The following is a 19,096-nucleotide window of genomic DNA, read 5'->3' as shown; positions in this document are numbered from 1 at the left end:
TGGGGGCTGTAAGGGGACAATCTGTTTCTTTGCCTTTCATGGCTTCTACAGACCACCTGTGCTCCTTGATTTGTAGCTGCTTTAAAGCATTCACTCCAGTCCTGTTTCCATCATCACATGCCTTCTCCTACTGATGTCAAATAAGGATACTGTGACTACACTTACGGCCTACCTGGATAGGCCAGAATAATCTCCCCATCTCAATGTCCTTTATTTAATCATATCTGCAAAGCCCTTTTTGTCTTACAAGGTAAAAGGTTCTGGGGATTAGGATGTGGATATCTCTGGGGGGCCATGATTCAGCCTACCACATAAGTAATTAAATAATAAGGTTTAGCTCATAAGAACATCCTATTTATATTATATCTGCTCAACAAAGTTTGGGTCACTGAAGTTATTGAATTGTTTCTATTTAAAAATTCATAGCATCATTTGTGACAACATGGTTGGAGCTACAGAGTATATAATACCAAGTGAAATAAGTCAGTCAGAGAAAGACAAATACCATATGATTTTACTTGTATGTGGTATTTAAGAAACAAAGCAAATGAACAAAGAAAAAAGAGACACCAACCAAGAAGCCGACTCTTAACCATAGAGAACAAACTGATGGTTACCAGAAGGGAGGTGGGGGGGGGGGTATGCATGAAGTAGGTGAAGGGGATTAACAGTACGCTTATGACGAGCACTGAGGAATGTATAGAACTGTTGAATCACTATCTTGAACTCCTGAAACGAATATACCACTGCATAATTCTATACCGGAATTAAAACAATCAATCAAACAGTCAATCAATCAAAATTCACGGCATTCCTGTAAAATGACTATTGTTCCAGAAGTTATCAGTGTTCACTATAATATGTACTGGTTTCTCTACAATTTTCCACACCCTTGCACATCAGGTTGAAGTCAATATGCTATGAACGGAAATTATGATAGCCATTCCAAACCGGCTCTTGGAAATGGTCACCTTAATTTATTGCCTAAACTAGGACATAAATAAGGAGTAAAAGGAAAAAGGAAATAAAAGGAGAATAAAAGTAAATAAAAGGAAAGTTTCTTAAGCATTATTCAGAATCAACAGGTATACATACGTTATGACCGTCGCAGGCCAGCCGAGATGAATGGCCACCCTACTTAAAAACCTCTGGGGAAGTCCTCCAGTCCTCTTCCCCTGCAATGGTGATGTTGGAGCCCATGTAGTCCAGACAGAATAGCTACATGTAGAAGGAGAGTCGTCCAACCCTCACTGAACTTTGTTTGAAAAAGAAATGAACCTTTATCGCCACTGAGATTTGGGGTTTATTTGTCAGCACAGCAACCCCTGCCCCATCCTGTCTAAAACACCATGCTCTAGCAAGTTTGTCCTTCCCTTATAGTATACACGGGGAGAATTCCATCAGAGTGAGGGTTTAACTCCACTTAAAGGTCAGGACTTTGAATCTCAGCAGCAAAGAAAGGCTGTAACTGGGTATCCTGAAGCTGGGCTCCCTCCTGAAGGGCTGTGTCCAGTCTGCCTGTGGGCTTCTGAGCTGGCACACAGAAGTGAAAAGCCCAGAGTTGGAACAATACTTGGCAAGTCTTGATGCTTTTTTATGAAAGAGATCACTGGGCTTATAGCCTGGAAACTAGAAACAGGAGGCTCTTTTTTAGAACAAAGGCTTAATAAAGAACGTGAACTAAAGTTTGCATTTTGTTCCTGGGACTTTGTTGCTTAGAACCAAAGCATGAGAAGCTTTGGTAGTTAGTAGCTTCCACTTGCAGTAGCAAACTGGAGGGCAGACCTCTTGTGCATGGTGTGGAAAGAAAAACTGCTCACGCTGACTTCTTTATTCATTTATCAGCATATACAGCAAGCCGCTGCAAACCACTCTTACACCGTGGCCAACACTGACCAGCAATTTCTGATAGAAAGTCTAACAGAGTTTGCAATTTATGAAGGATTTTCACATTAAATCATTTCACTGAACTCTTTTTAAAATGCCTAAGTTGAGTATTTAGCCTTTGTTTGTCAATATTAGTAAGAGTGTGCTCAGAAGAAGGGGGCAAGGAAAGAGGAAAAGGCCAGATAGGAGGAGGAGGAAGGTTGGAAGGAGGTGGAGTGAAAATCCAGTCCTGAGCTTCCCTGAACGTGTGCCAGCGGTATGTGCCGGGTATCGCAGCAGGCACTGTTGACTAATGGTAATTCCATGGCTAAAATAAAATGTGCCGATGTTCATAAGAATGTTTTGGTTCATCAAGGTATAGTTTAACAGCTCTCTGGGGGATTATACCGAGTGAAAAAAATGACACCCCCGAAGGTTACATACTGTATGGTTCCTTTTATATAACATTCTTAAAATGACAAGATTGTAGAAACGGAGACCAGATTAGTAATTGTCAGAAATCAGGGACAGTGGTGGGGGGTAGGAAGTGAGGTATCTATCAGAGGACAAGAGGGGTCCTTGTAGTGACAAAATTGTTCTGTATCCTGACTATTAATGTCAGCATCCTGGTGGTGATATTGCACTACAGTTTTGCAAGATGTTACCACTGGGAAAAAGCTGGCTAAAAGGGACACAGGATCTCTCTATATTATCTCTTATAATTGCAAGTGAATCTATAATTATCTCAAAATAAAAAGTTTAATTAAAAAAGGATGGAAAAATAATATGAATAATACATTTAATTAAATGTCTAATTACTCTGTTGAAAATTAGCAAATATTTAGGTAGGCCAAAAGCCACTCATGAAGGTAGTTTCTAATGGTCAAGTAACCCGAGCCTCATTTCACATTATTTAAGGCTGGAAAAGATAAAGACGAGCACAGGGTACTGAATACTTACCAACGGCATTACACTGACACTATACCAAATGTGTTGCGCGCTTTTCTAATGTGATTCTCCATGAGGACAATGTACAGACCAGGAACTGAAGCACACAGATATAAAGTAACTTGCTCACAGCCATACATACAGTCAATAGACGGTGGAACCAAGAATTAAATCATGTTTTTATCCGCCGATACACTGCTTCTGAGACCTTCAGCAGACTGCAACAGATGGGTGACTTGTCCACAAGGGTTCACTCTTCCTACCATACCGTGTTCTCACAGGTGGTTCAGAAAAGAACGTAAAGGCGTTAGCTGCCCGAGATGTAGGCAGAACGAGAGCAAAACTCTCGAATGGCTAGTGTCCAAAGTATTGACGAGGGAAATGGGTAAATTTACACCTGCTCCTTCTTCGCGGATTTATTTTAATATAAAGAACATTTGTGCAGAGAATTTCCAAAGCTTGCCAACTGACTCAGCTATATGAGGCAAAGGTCAATACCCTCCTGACATGAAAAGATAATCCCATTGTTAAGGGCACAGTTTGTTAATCAAGACAAAACCATTTAGCAAAATGAATGAAGTAAGTGAAACTGAATGTTTAACTCAGTTTTCAGCACATTGAAAAGCAATAGACAGATTTGCTAATGGGACCCCTGCCTTTCACCTCCTTCGAAGTCCTCCAGAATGACTAAACTTCGGGAAGCCGTCCCTTTGGTTCTGAACTGCTCTTCTATCCTGAATGAAGCCAGGCTTGCTCGATGCAGCAATCTACAGACCTCTTGCCACTTAGATGGTAAACACACAGTATCAGGTTCGCGATTATATTTTGGTTTACATTATATCCAAGTATCATTATACCAGCAAATTGCGCGTCTAACAAGAGTAGGACCAGCACTTTGAGCACAGATAGCACAAAGGCTCTCGGTTCCATGATGAGCGAGAGCATATTTCACCTTGACACTATTGCTGGCAAATCTCTGAGAGATGAGCATTTTGAAAATGCTATAAACAGCTTAGCCTTTTCTTAGCATTTTGAAGAGCACATTAATAGCCTGGCCTTTTCTTAAGGGCTTTCTTTTTCCCTTAGCCAAATTTGACAGCTAGAAGTGAACAGTGAGAGGATGGAATCAAAGTCAGGGCTGTGTTTTAAAAGCAGTGTGGAACTGATGTCATCTGGCATTGTCTTCAAAAGAATATAAGAATATTAAGTGGATGTCTCATGAACTTAAACACAAAGGAGACTCTTCACTTGAGGACAGAATGATAATGTCTCACAGAAGAAAGATGTAATTCTAGATGCCCATAAAATCTATTCAGACAGCTTTTGGCTGGTAAGAAAAAAAGAAGAAGAAGAAGAAAAAGAAAAGAAAAAAGAAAAGGAAAGGAAAGGAAAGAAAAGAAAAGGCAAGGAAAGGAAAGGAAAGGAAAGGAAAGGAAAGGAAAGGAAAGGAAAGGAAATCTGCAACTCTCAACTTAACCAATTATAATATTAGTAAAATTAAATTTTAAATACTTAGTAAACACCTACCCTAGAATATGTGAAACCTTAAGCCCAATGCTGTAAGCGACATTTTAAAGAGAGTATTGTTATTGCCACCATTTGGAAAGTTACGCTAAAAAGAAACCAAGAGGCACACGGTAATGTAATAAAATTAGCTGAAGGAAATTAAATAGCTTAGCATCACCCTCTAGGATTTAACAGCCTAAAAAAATGGGAAGTAGAGGCTCTCCCACATAAATTGGGACTATATAACCTCGCCTACGATCCAGAAAAACCTCCCAGATCACTTCAAAGCCTGCTCTGAGAACCCACCTAGGTTATCCCCGGTATAAACACACTCAGCAACTTCAGGACAGTTACTGAGCATCTCTGGGGAGAGTTGCTGACTAATTTTAAAAACTGCCTAAGTAAGTTGCCAGGAGCGGTCTCTGTTCAGAGTAGGAAGAGGCCCACAAATTGGGAGAGCTTTACTGGATGTCGTGGCAGATTGCATTTTCCCAAAATGGTTGCAACAATAGCTCCCGACCCACATGCCCTTCTTATAATTTGATATTAACACTCCTCCCACCAGGAGGTGGAATCTGTGTCCAATCTTGGATCTGGGTGGATTTGGGACTCGCAGGGAAAAGCCATTATGTAACTTTAAAAGCTAGGGCATAAACAGTGATAGAGCTTCTGCCTGATTCTTTTGGAAGGCTCGTTCTTGAAACCCAGAGACTATACTGCGCCGAGGCCCAACCGGGCACACTGAGGTCACGTGTCATGTTCCGGCCCACAGTCCAATCTGCGTTCCCAGCCCCATAGTCAACAGCCAGCGTCAAGCACCAGACCAAACTCGCCTTTGAACCTTCGGGGATCCCAGCCCTCGGAAGCTGAATCATCCCCAACCTTCAGGTCTATCCAGCTGATGCCCCAGGTATCATGGAGCGGAGACCAATTGTCCTGTTAGGTCCTTTGCAAACATGTGACCCGCATTTTAGTGAAATGGTGGTCGTTTTATGCCACTAAGTTTGGGGTGCTTTGTTATAGAACAGCAGTAACTGGAACAATGAAAATGGGAAATGTATGTGGTTAAAAGTGAGGCATGCAGCCATTCCTAGCACCGGAATTACCGCAGCTTCTCTTTCAGCCTCTCTTTCGGGAATGTACTCAGAGGCTTCATCTCAGGCATGTTGCCTTTCCACTATAGCTGCTCCGCTACTTACAGGGGAGCAAGGGAACTAACTGCAAGGGAACTCAGATAGCTCTTCGATGATGATAACAATGTTTTGTTTAGGATTGTGCCTGGCACTGTTCTGAGAGTTTACATGGATTGACTCATCGAATCCACACAACAAACCTATGAGGTAAGTACTATTTTTATTCTCATTTTACAAATAGGGAAACTGAAGCCTTGAGGTTAAACAACTTTCCCAAGTTTACACAACTAGCAAATATCAGAGCTGGGCTAGGATTTGGAACCAGGCAGCTGCGCTCCCAAGCAAGCCTGTGCACAAGCCACCGCGTGCACCACTTCCCAAACGCTGACTCTAACTCTCCCTCGATCCAGCCCCTCCCTCTGAAAGGCCAAGAGCACCCAAATTGAAAAAGTGGGACACTGCTGGCTTCAGTGTCACGATAATGGTCCGGGCACAGGCTCCGGAGTCTGCCGGTCTTGTCTGGGACAGTTACCAGCTGTGGTGACTTTGGGCGGGTCTTTTAAGCTCCGTTACCTCTTCCCTCCTCCTCCCCCTTTTATGCAAAACAATCATCCATTTTAAAGCCACAGCTCTTGTCTTCATTAAGCATTAGCCTTACTCCTCCTTTCTAGACTGTCAGCCTCTTTGGGACAAGGACTTTGTCTTTCTCACTTCTGAGTGCTCCAGTGGAGCCAGCATGGTGCCATGTACTCAGCTGCAGCTTGTAACTGAGTTGACTTTAAAAAAAAAAAAACAAAAAAACAAAAAAACTATTGTCTTTATTTTTGTATCCAGGGCTTTTGGGATTTGTTCTGTTCTTTCCATCCCCATGAACAAAGCCATAAAATCATGCTCTTACCAGTGAGTCTGCTGCCAAAATGAGGACTTGGGTTTACTGCCTCTTCTTTCAAAGGTCTTCCTAATCAGAGGAAAAGGCTTTCACAGGCACCCTTGATCATGTTTATATCTACCTAAGGATTCTCTACTGCCTTCCGATCATTTTCCAAAGTAATTAAAACTCCTAACCATGGGCCACAGGAGCTTCTACTAACTTGATTTCTTATAGGGAACTATTGAACCCTTCTCAAAAGACACCACAGGGAATTTCTCACCTTCAGAATTATGCCAGGATAATACCAGAATATTAACTGATATTATTACTGAGGGAGGGGTGTCTGGCCCCCAGGCCTCCGTTTTACCCTGTATTGTAATTACTTCTGTATTTGTCTGTTTCTCCTGCTAAACTGAAGGCAGGGACTCTGGTTTTTACTTTTGTATCCCAAAGTCTAGCCCAATGTCTGGCACAGAGAAAGCACTTGACAAATGTCTACTATTCAAATGCATGGAGTTGATGAGCTCAGAGTCACTGATAATGTCCAGATTGCAACCCAGGGGGATCTCTGGAAGATGTATCAAGAACATTCATTGATTTAACAAAGCATTTATTGAACACCTTCATGAGAACCAGCATTGGGCAAGGCAGTGAGAATAGAAATGTAATAAGATCCAATCTTACTATATAAGACCCAATCTGCTCTAGTAGGGGAGACAAATACAGAAGCACATCATTAGAACTTATTTTGGTAAAAACTAAGCACAGAGATCTAAACCATGGGGTTGAGAGGCAGTGATAACAAGAAGGCAGTCTGAGTTAGGTTAACAGATTACATGTGTTATTTCCCATTTAACACAACCCAGAAAAAGATAAGATGCTAGCTAGCATTGTGGAATGATCCTCCAGCTGATGGCCGGGGCCATGAAATCATAAGGGGTCATATGGTATAGGTGGCCACATGATAGAATCAATACCCTCAGACATAAAAGGAAAGATGCTAATGACTAAACTAAGAGAGGTTAATATATCTGACTCTGTGTCTCCCTCTACCTATTCTTCTACCCTCCCTATACTTCTTACCCAAACCTGCCGAAAGATAATGATCATTTTAGTGGCCACCATGTGGTTGATGTCAATATCTAATCACAAACATTAAAAAATGATCATTTTAAGAATCAGAAATAAGAGACCATGTGTACACTAAATTCAACTGTGTGAAAAGGAAGTCACATGAGGTACATAAACAATGCAGTGGAAGTCATTAGAACTTAACTGTCATTAAGGATTTTTTTTACACTAAATTCAAGCTATATTTAAGAAAACATATTGCATAATTAAACTATTTTATGTGCAGCTGGGGCTTGAGAAACAATGGCAGACATCAGGCCATCCTGGTGCTTTCTCAGAGTAGAAGGAAGGAGTTTCGGGATCTATTATGAGGTAAATTCATGGCTGCTGCAATCCACCAAGCCTCTGGCATGCGGTCAGCTGCCTCGCTAGTACTCTTCTCTTGCCTTGACCGCCGTTGGCATTTTCCACTCCATGTCCAGGAAGGCAAGGGTGGCTAGAAAAAACCCACAAGCAAAGATGCCTGGTTCTCTAACGAACGTATGACTTCTAAATCTCAGCGTGGCCTTCAATCCTCTTGTCCTTGGTCAGCTTCCTCGCTCCTCACACCCAATGACTGTGAACGCTCAAGACCTTCATCTTTCCCTTGGAGACCAGACACTCAGCCTCCTGCCCACCCTACAGGAGGTAAACTCGCCTCCACTTCAAGGAGAGTGTGAAAACCTCCGGGTGTGAACTGCCCCAGTTTCTCCCACCCTTTTCTTACATACTTACTCACACTCCCTCTCACCTAATCTGCCACCTCAAGACCTAGAGAAAGAGGAGTCTTACCTCTGTTCCCAGTCAGTTCTCTCACTTGTGCTGTCAAGGTCTTTATGTTCCCCGAAGGCCCCGCCTCCATCATTTGTCCTTTTCTCTTCTAGAAAGGCAGGCTCCACCCCTGCTAGCTCTCTCCTCTCATCGCAGCCAGTCTCCTACCCCTCCAGACTTCTCACCCAAACCTTCCTGAAGATTCATGTACTGGTGCAACTTTCACTCTCTCACATCTCACTCCTCAATTCCCTGTAGCATATGCTCCCTATTCTAATGAAACATTTTCTGGGTGTAGTTTAGCAAAACATGCAGTTCCTGTATTTAAGCAGAACTGTATTTGACTCCTGCCTCCTCCACTTACAAGGTACAGGATCCTGAACATGCTGCTTAATTTCTTCATTTCTAATGTGGGGATAATAATAGTAACCAACTTCACAGAGTTCTTGTAATATTCAATGACATACTATATGTAAAACACCGGACAGTGACTGCACCGGCCATGTGCTCGATAAAACTTGTTGCTAGTAGTCGCATTTGCATTTTAATGATGATTATCATTATTATTCGCCAGGCACTATGCTAGGTCTAGCTAGAAATCCTGAACTAAAAGAACTCCTACCAAATTATGCAGCCAAGAAAAACTAATTTGCAATCTTCTCATACAATGTGTCTTATCTCTCTTGGCTTAGGATCACCTTTTCCACCTTCAAACCAGGATCTGCTCCTAGGAATTTCCTTCCATACTGATTCTGTATGACTCCGGTCAGTTCTGTACACACACACACACACACACACACACACATGCACACACACATGGTAAATTTATCTGTATCATGTGAACCAACAGGAAAATATTTGATTTAGCCAAACCCAGGAACTTTAACCTATGCTGCTTTTGCAGCAACAGAAGTAACTACACCATGCTCTGAGGGCAGTTGGAACTCAATAATTACTGATGAGCAGACAGTTGTATATAATGATTTAGTCCTCCCCTTGGTCAGTCGCAGCAAGGACAGAAAGCATATTTTTAGCATCATGTTTGAGTCTTACCTGACAACTTGGAAACTGCAATAATTTAAACCTATGTAGGCAAGGGAAGGATCGCTTTGTTGTTGATACACCAGAAATGAAACCTAACGGTCATTTATATTCTGTGATTACTCGCTAAGAAGGTTGGCATGGAGCACTCGTTTCTTTTCTCCATGTTCTTGTTATTCTGTGTTTTTGTCACAGGCTGCGCGTGGCAATATTTGTTTTAATCGGGAAGATGCAGTACAGGCGAAGGCGACTGTAACACGTATGTTCAGTAAGGAACCGAATTGCACAGCAGGCTCTCATCTCAGTGACAAAAATGGCTTCACTAAGGCATGTAATTTTCTTTGTCTAACAATTTGGTTTTAGGAACAAGCTCTGACACTCCCATGCCCCACCTCCCCCAAGCACTACTAGGTAAGGCTGGCTTTCAGTGAAGGTATTAGCATGGGGTTCAATTGGTGGCCCCTTCTCCTGGACTGGTGGACCCTTTCACTGTGGGGACCTCAGGTCAGGATCCTGCAGGCTGACCTAATGCCTCCAGGGTTCAATAGTGGTTTACATCCCAGACAAAGAAAATGGTTCCTGGTTCTTTCCTTCTCTCTCTCTCTCTCTCTCTCTCTAAAAGATTTTTCTTAATTAATCTCTACATCCAATGTGGGGCTCAAACTTATAACCCCGAGATCAAGAGGCGCAGGCTGCACTGACTGAGCCAGCCAGTAATCTTTAACACAATTACTCCCCCTTTCTATCAATATTTCAAAACAAATTTGCATCCTAAACATCTGTTTGAAATTAGTTGACTCAGGGATGAAGAATTCACACAGAGAAAGCATGACCATGGTAGGGATGAAAATGATGATGACACCTAAAGAGCTAATAATTACTAAGCATTTATTTATGTGAGGCTCTATTTCTGATACTTAACATATATGATTTCCTTTAGTTCTCACAGCTGTGAAGGGTTGGCATTATTACCCCCGCTTCAAGTATGAGAACACTGAGGCTTAGAGAGGCTAAATAACTTGTCTAGGGTCACACAACTAATAACACTCAAGGCTAGGATTCCAACCCAGGTCGGTCAGACGCTAAGGCCCGTTAATGCAATAAATCATGTATCTTAAATAACAGCTCCTTTTTCTGTGACCTGTTTTCAACCACAGTTTGCACAAAATTAGGTTAAACTTGATTTTTATTATAATGTCTCCCATGGTAAATCTATGTATTTCTGTAATACAAAATTAGGTTCCCATTTAAAAAATGGGAAAAGGACATGAATGGCCACATGAAAAAAAAATTAAGGCAAATGCTAAATTTCAGATCCTTAAAACTTAGGGGAATTTAATTTAAGAAACAGTAACCAAGCAATACACTGTGCTAAGCACTGTGAGTATTCAAAAATTAAGATAGTACTTCTCCTGCTCCAAGAAGCTGATGATCTAGTGGGAGGAACACAGTGTAGGTCTTACCTCAAATGGCATCTCCTAAGAGAGGTCTTCCCAGACCACCTTACCTAACCTGTCGCCCATTCCCGGTTACTTTCTATCACAGGGGTTAGCAAACTTTTTTTTTCTGGAAAGGGCCAGAAAATAAATAATTTAGGCTTTGTGTGCCATATGGTTTCTGTCAAAACCACCCAACTCTGCTGCTGTAGCTCATAGCAGCTATAGATCATAAATAAACAAATGAGCATGCTGTATGCCAATAAAACTTTATTTACGAAACAGGCAGTGGGCCAGATATAGCTCACAGGCTGTAGTCTGCTGACCCTACTCTAACATATCACTCTTTCTTTCTTTCATAACACTTAAAAAATCTGAAATTACCCTGCTTCTTGATCTATTACTATTATTTTCTCTTTCTCTCCACAAATATGTCAGCTCCAAGAGAGTGAGGTCCTTGCTGCTTGTTCACAGCTGGCTCTCCAGGACCTAGAACGGGGTTCCTGACACATAGACAGTTCACTCTAAATATTGTTGATTGACTAAATGAGTGAGTACTATTTTACAAAAGGAGAAACACTGACTGCCAACAAACATATAAACTATATTTGACCATATTATTAATAAATATAAAATAATTGAAAATGTCTTTTTTTTTTTTTACTTATCATACCTAGAATGGCTAGAAAAAGAGAAGGAGGAAGACAAGAAAGAGGGAGAAGGGGAAGAGAGAGGGCTAGAAAGAGGAAGAGGGCATGTGTAGATGAATGTGTGGTAAACTGGCCCCCTCAATTACTGCTGATGAGAGAGAGTATATATCCAGAAGAATCAAAAGCAGGGCCTCAAACAGATACTTGCACATCCATGTTTATAACAGCATTATTTACAGCAGCCAAAAGATAGAAACAACTCAAATGACCATCCACAAAAGAATGGATAAACAAATGTGGTACATCCACAGAATGGAATATTATTCAGCCTTAAAAAGGGATGAAATACTTATACATGCTACAACAAGGATGAACTTTGAAAACACTGCTAAAAGGAATAAGCCAGCCACAAAGGAGCAATATTGTATGATTCCATGTAGATAAGGTATCTAGAATAGGCAAGTAGTAGACTAGAAGTAGAAGGTAGAACAGAGATTATCAGGAGCTCAGGGGAGAGAGAATGAGGAGTTATTATTTAATGGGTACAACATGTCCGCAATGATGAAAATTTCTGGAGATGGATTGGCTGCAGAGCATTATGAATGTACTTAATGCCACTGAAGGGTATACTTAGAAATGGCTAAAAGTGTAAATTTTATATTTTATATATCCTACTATAATAAAAAAGTATGTATACTTTTTTACTCCAAAATCTTGCCCCTAAAGAAGTAATTCTGAGGAGATAATACAGAAGGGTGAAATATGCATATACAAGAATCCACCAACCTCAAGATCCATGAATAAAAATCTAGTTGTATACATAGAGCCTGACAACAAATACACAAAAGAAACTTTTATGCAGGCATTAAACATGACAAAGTAGACTTTTCATATAAAAATATCTCCATAGCATTATTGTTAAATGAGAAAAAAAAAACAAGCTACAAATACATGTACAGTATAATCCCATTGATGTAAAAATTCTAAAGTTTCTCTCTACATGGAAAACACTTGAGATATCTTTGAGAATGCCCATAGTTGGTTAGTCTCTGAATAGTACATTTGAAATTATTTTAAAATTATCTTCTTCATAATTCTCTGTACTTGATTTTTTAACAAAGAGTATTTTTAACCAAAATAACATGCTATTATAAACTCATGTTTATCACTTTTTCACATTAATTAAGGAGGGTTAGGCCCTTGATACTTTCATAATAGCTGTTTTCTATATTTCTGTTTCTATAGCAACAATAATACTTGCGAGAGAATCAGATACATTTTTACAAAAGATACGTACCTCAGACAATGGTGTTGTATCTCTATCAGTCAAAAATAGATTTATTATTTCAGAGCAACATTCAATAATCATGTTCTAGAAATAAGAAGACAATATAGTGAGGTTGAACTTACTGGTAAACTACTGTATTTTAGTTATAAACTATTTACTCCATTTGTCTTTTTTTTTTTTTTTTTTTTTTTTTTTTTGCATCATGGCCTAACCCTAATTCCCCAGGAGAAAACTTACAGAGACTCAGAGATCACAGTTCCTTAAATAATTAAGGTTATTTAAAAAGATACAGGATGATCACAACAGATAAGACTTAATTATGAACAATACATGACTTCATTGTTAAAATTCATATGTTACAGAAGAATAACAAGTGAGGTAATTCACACCGAATTAAGTTTTGGAAAATCACTTTTCTTCTGAGAAGAGAACCCTGAGTTGAAGAGATTCAGACCCCAGAGAGGGATTTTAATCAAAGAAGAATAGCCGAGAATTGAGGAAAAAAAATGGAAAAAGTAAATGAAAAGGAAGCAAGAGTTAATATCGTACGTTGTCCATTTTTGATGACACTGCCACAGCCCCTACTGTATGGACACAGCCATGTTTATGTGTGGACATCTGATCTACCCATAAGCAGTGGTGAATCAATCAGATTCTCTAGCATTTCATGTAAGGAAGGGTAAGAGAAGAGAGTTACAGTCAGTCCTGACTATATGAGCTGAAGGTCCTGATACGAACTCGGAAAAGGCAGCCATTGTACTAGACGTACGATGCATAAGAGAAGGAAAAAGAAAAAAGAAAAGATGAGTAAGAGAAGGGAACAGGATGAGAACTTACACCCCACCCTACGAGTAAGCGCAGGCTTGGCTCCCGACTCACCAGTTCCATTTTCTGTGAGGCCCATTGTGTTTGGTTTCCAGTCCTTATGTATGAGCTTACTTATATGCTGCCACATACTGCCTCCCACCACACCTACTTTACTTGAGCTAGTGTAAGTAGCCTTTCTTTACAAGGCCGTGGGAGATAAACTATGCCTACTTTGTGATGTGGCCAGCATCTAGCAACAATTCACTTTTATGAGAGCTTTAATAGATAAATGTATCAGCATTCAGAAATATGGAAATGATAAAGTTCCATTAATTTTTATTTTTAAAATAATTTTTTAATGTTTAATTATTTTCCAGAGAGAGAGAGAGACAGAGCACTGGCAGGGGAAGGGCAGAGAGAGACAGAGACACGGAATCTGAAGCAGCCTCCAGGCTCCAAGCTGTCAGCACAGAGCCCATTGCAGGGCTCAAACCCAGGGACCATGAGATCATGACCTGAGTCGAAGTCAGACACATGACTGACTGAGCCACCCAGGCGCCCCACATTAATTTTTAAATTATGACTGACCAGTGATGATTAAAACCTTGAAATAAAGAAGCAATTCACAGCCCTAAGTCATATTACATTTAAGTTTTAATAAATGCATGAACATAGAAAAGATCAAATTCCAGAGTTCCAAAGCTATAGTTAATTGAATACAACTTAACAAATATATTCGAGATGCTGTGGAGCACGAAGATGAGGAAACAGAACCTATCCTCACGAAGTGTACAGTGGCTGAGAAGAATAGATTCGGACACATCTAAATAAAATACCAAGTAGAATGTGGTCAGAGCATGGATAGGAATAGGTTATAGGAACCTAGGGGTGGGAGACAGAGGAATTATAAGGAACAGAGAAGACTTCCTGGAGGGAAGGTCGTGAGAACAGAGCCTTAAATGAGTAATAGCATTTCACAGAGAATGGGGACAAGGACATTCCAGGAGAAGGAAGGCATGTAAGCAACAGAACAGTGGATATTCAAGGAACATAAACATATGATATGGTCTTTACTACGGGTGTGTATAGGAAGCATGGCAGTATGAGTGAGGAGAAATAAGGCTGGAGAGGTGCACTTATAATAGGACATGTAAAAGTTACGAATTTGAATTTTACTGCATAGGAAATCGAAAGGCACCAGACTAAGGAAACAATGATCCAATTGCTTTAAAAAGATAATTCTGGCTATATTTTAAAGGTGAACTAGACTGAGAAGAGACAAGAGAAAGAGAAATTAGCCGGGAGGTTATTCAAACTGTTTGGACAGGAAGTGATCATGGCTAGAAGTGGGCCAGCTTCAATGGGACCAAAAAAGATGGAGGGCAAGTAGGATACTAGCACTGATCGGGGAATACAGCTTTCCTGTGAGGAACCTCCCAGGCTCTTCGTCCACTTTAAGACAAAGGGGATACTCTTTCGTCTCCACACTTACACTTCTCATATTTATCTAATTTCTATATTTTTAATTGAGTTGTCAGGACTGGTTAAAATACATTTCCTTCTTATAGGAAAGGTTTCAATAACAGCCATGATGGGTTACTGTCATGATTTCATCAAGAGCTATCAAGCAAAATGAGACTGTGTACGTCATTAATCATTTCACATAACAGATGAAGACAGCAATATTACCTGATAAATGCCTTCCACTACCTGTCTCAACATTTATCAAACAGAAATTTCACCTCAACAACATCCTATTTCTTTGGCATTATTTGCAGTAAATCACATAAACACATAGAAAATTGGCTGATTGGATATCAGGTTGTGGGAGGCCTCACATGACCTTTCTACCACAGAAGTGAAGCCTCGAGCTCATCAGCCCGGGCAGAAAGCTGCCAGAGGTGTGTGGGTGTGTGGTTGGCAGGGGGCTGGAAGGGCACAGAGTGACCCTTGTTCAATCTTTGCCATTTCTCCCTTAAAAAGGAGCATCTATCGATTCTATGGAGAATGGTTTACTGAGTTACTTCAAAAATAACCATGCCAACTCTGACTTAGTTGAAATCCTCACCTTCTTTCACCTACTGTACGGAAAAAACTTCCTAAATTGTTTTCCATCCTCCAGACTCTTGGTTCCCTCATCCCTCCTTCACATGCCACCGGTTTATGTCAGCCAATCACAGAGTGGATCATGAGATGCCCTTCCAGGTGCTGCCCCCTCCCCCTAACCCCCACACCCAGCCCTGCCTTTTCATGGCCCTTGCCTACAGAACAAAGTTCACTCGCCATTTATTCATTCAGCACCTACCGTATGCAGCCTAAGTGTCATGAACTGGTAATGAGCAAGACAGAAAGAGAGCCCTTAAGGAGCCAATGGATGGTCTAGTGGGAAGAAAAGGAGAGACAGACTCTTACAGCACCATGTGGTGAGTCAGAGAGGAGGAGTCACTTAATTCCACCCACCTCTTCAGCCGCATCTCCCACTACATTCACCCTGTTCTCCCATCACAACAGACATCTCATCGTCCCTTGAATGCAACATTCACTTCCATGACTTCACACCCCTTCTCTTGCTGTATCCTCAGTCTGCTATGAGTGCCCTCCACAGGTCTTCAACTAGAAGCTCCCCAAGCGAGTACTGGAGAGGCACTATGTGTCAGGCACTGGGCTAAATATCAGAGATAAGATGATGAACAAAACCTCCAGCAAAGGAAGTCACAGTAAAGAGAGATGAAGAGACACATAAACAGATAACCTTCAAAACAATGCAGTAAGAGAGTACAGGGTGTTTTGGGGTATTTTGTTGGAAGGTTGCATGCAGATGTCAGAGAGATACTAAAGAACATGACAATTGGGGAAAAGAAGGTTTAAAAGAAGTTTTGCCTTGTGTTATGAAAGAATTCCCTCTTGAATGTTCTTATGAGAGACTCCATAAAGATTTAGATTATTTTCAATGGTTTTGAACAGCAGATTGATGTTTCTTAGAATGATACATTTTGCTAAAAGAGGACCACCCAATGGCTAGGCTCATTATGAATGACATCTGGGTACCTACGTCCATACTCATACAATGATTAATCTCCTCCATGACAAAGACCTAATTGTACTGATTTCTGCATGTCCTTATCTCCTCCCCAAGCCTGGAAAAAATTTTGCATATAATATTTCCTCAAAAAGAATTTGTGAATTGATGCTAATGTTCAATTTCATTTTGTTCTTTGTTTTCATAGTACTTTGATATTTGGGATATGTTGACTGTATACTAATTTTAATTGCCTTGTACAATCCAGGCATCCCATAAATGTTTGCTGAACTAACCTTAGGTGAATTGGTAAGCATATTTTAGGCTCTTCATATCAGTATGCTATCACTCCAAATAAGATGTTTTTCTCTTAAAATCAGGATCGTGTGCATTTTTCATATGCCTTAAAGTCCCTGGTAAGCTCTGAAGACACTCCTAAAGCTATGAATGACAGGTTAAAATAACTCAGTCATTCTAAGCCAGCTTTGTTCATTTTAGAAGGACGTACACGGTTTTCAAGCCAGAAGTGATTAGAACACCTGTTCTGTAGCCCTCTTGATACATCTTAAATTAATATCTGTGTTCTGAATTTCTTAGCTTATTCCAGACCATAGGCTTTGGCGGGGGGTGGGGGGGGAGGAGGTGGTAAAAAAGGGAAAGGAACAAGAAAGAGAGTAAGATTCATTATCCCCATATCAACCAAAGGTACATTTTCTGGTACCTTCTATTTAATAACCCACCAAAAAATCTATACTTTGATAGAAATAAATATAATAGATTATAGAGGTTATAAAATCCTTTCCAATTCCAGACCAGAATCGATCTCTTCAAGTGTCCTAGTTAACTTCTAATTAGTGCCAAGTGAAGGTTGTCATGACAACAAACTGGCAGATTTAGTCAATGGGATTTGTTAGAACACAGAATATGGCTGCCTTTTTTTTAAGTGCCAGTTAGCATACTGGAAAAAAAAAAAGAAAACTTTATATGTTCCTTCTTTTTCTCAACTTTTCAAGTGTTCTGAACTAATCTGTTTGCCAGTTCATCTAAACAGATATTAGTTTGTCTTCCATTTGATGACATTCTCTTATATAGAGAACCAACAGAACTGAAACATATTTAAAAATGCCCTCCTTAAAGCTGAAGAAACATTTTCTAAGTTAAGGAACAAGACAAACTCAAAGATACACAGAACATCATTACTGAAAGTAGTCTGTTTTACTCAAGGACTGATCCACTGACATATACCATTCTAGTCAGGACAAGAAAGCAAGCCACAAACTCTGGTTAAAGGGACTCTGGATTCCTCCCTCTGCTTACATTCAAATGCTCTCTCTTATCCCCATTTATTTGGTATTTTCTTATATTCATAGTCAACCTCTTTACTGAGAATGCCAGGCTCATTGTAATAAATTTGATTCCCACATCAGACCCCACAGAAATTCTGGTGACTCACCTTCCAACCAAGGGGTGTGGCTCTCCATCTCAGAGCACTATTTTAGTGAGATGATCAGTTTTAGAGATGAGAGGAACATTAGTCCCAGATAAGGGTAAGTGACTGACCCTAGGTAGTGAAACTGAGTAGCAGAGCACAACCTAGACTTCGTGCTCTTATGGATGCTCACCCTCCTGCTTCAGACAATAGAAGTTGCAAAGATGAATGGGTTTAGGAGAAAATAATCGTTTTTCATATATGAATTATATGGAAGTGGACTCAGGGACAATTTCAGCAAAGAATATTCTAGACTATGGCTCAAAGACAGCAATCTGATATGTCTGGACTATGACCAAAAAACTAAGTGACCAAATTAAGTGATCTACAAAAGAAGTGCAAAAATGACACGAGAATGGAGTTCTTCCTGAAAACAGACATAATATGCAAAAAAAATACATATGTTAGAAGAGATGCTCCACATCATTCATCATCAGGGAAATACAAATCAAAACCACAATGAGATACTACCTCACACCTGTCAGAATAGCTAACATTAACAACACAGGAAACAACAGGTGTTGGCTTGGATACAGAGAAAGGGGAACCCTCTTGCCCCATTGGTGGGAATTCAAACTGGTGCAGCCACTATGGAAAACAGTATGGAGGTTCCTCAAAAAGCTAAAAATAGAACTACTCCACAACCCAACAATTGCACTACTAGGTATTTATCCAAAGGATACAAAAATACTGATTTGAAAAGGCACATTTACCCCAAAGTTTATAGCATCATTATCAACAATAGCCAAATTATGAAGAGCCCAAATGGTCATTGACTAATTAATGGATAAAGAAGAGGTGATATATATATTAGTGGAATATTACTCAGCCATCAAAAAGAATGAAATCTTGCCATTTGCAAAGCCATGGATGGAGCTAGAGTGTATTATGTGAAGCGAAATAAGTTGGTCAGAGAAAGACAAATACCATATGATTTCACTCACATGTGGAATTTAAGAAACAAAACAGATGAACATAGGGGCAGGGGGAAAAAAAGAGAGGGGGGCAAACCATGAGAGACTCTGAACTATAGAGAACAAACTGTGGGTTGCTGGAGGGGAGGTGGGGGGACGGGCTAAATAGGTGATGGGTGTTAAAGAGGGCACTTGTTATGAGCACTGGATGTTATATGTAAGTGATGAATCAAAGTGATAAAAATTC

At 40.2% G+C, this 19,096-nt stretch overlaps 1 protein-coding gene across 4 annotated transcripts in view; it reads right to left on the bottom strand.

Moving 5' to 3' along the window:
* CFAP54 (cilia and flagella associated protein 54) overlaps positions 1-19,096 on the bottom strand; it is a 295,014-nt gene that overhangs the window by 8,774 nt on the left and 267,144 nt on the right. For all 4 annotated transcript variants that reach the window (XR_013556674.2, XM_078449575.2, XM_078449576.2 and 1 more), the window contains one exon: positions 12,630-12,704. Coding sequence is in view for 3 of the 4 variants with exons in the window: in XM_078449575.2 (XP_078305701.2) it covers positions 12,630-12,704 (75 nt within the window). In the remaining variant the exon portion in view is untranslated. The remainder of the gene's footprint in view (positions 1-12,629; positions 12,705-19,096) is intronic.

The sequence above is a fragment of the Panthera onca genome, chromosome B4 (genome assembly GCF_046562875.1).
Source record: "Panthera onca isolate mPanOnc1 chromosome B4, mPanOnc1 haplotype 2, whole genome shotgun sequence".
NCBI classification, from domain to species: Eukaryota; Metazoa; Chordata; class Mammalia; order Carnivora; family Felidae; genus Panthera; species Panthera onca.
Note: the sequence above shows the minus strand (reverse complement) of the source record. Positions and strands in the feature narration are given on the sequence as shown.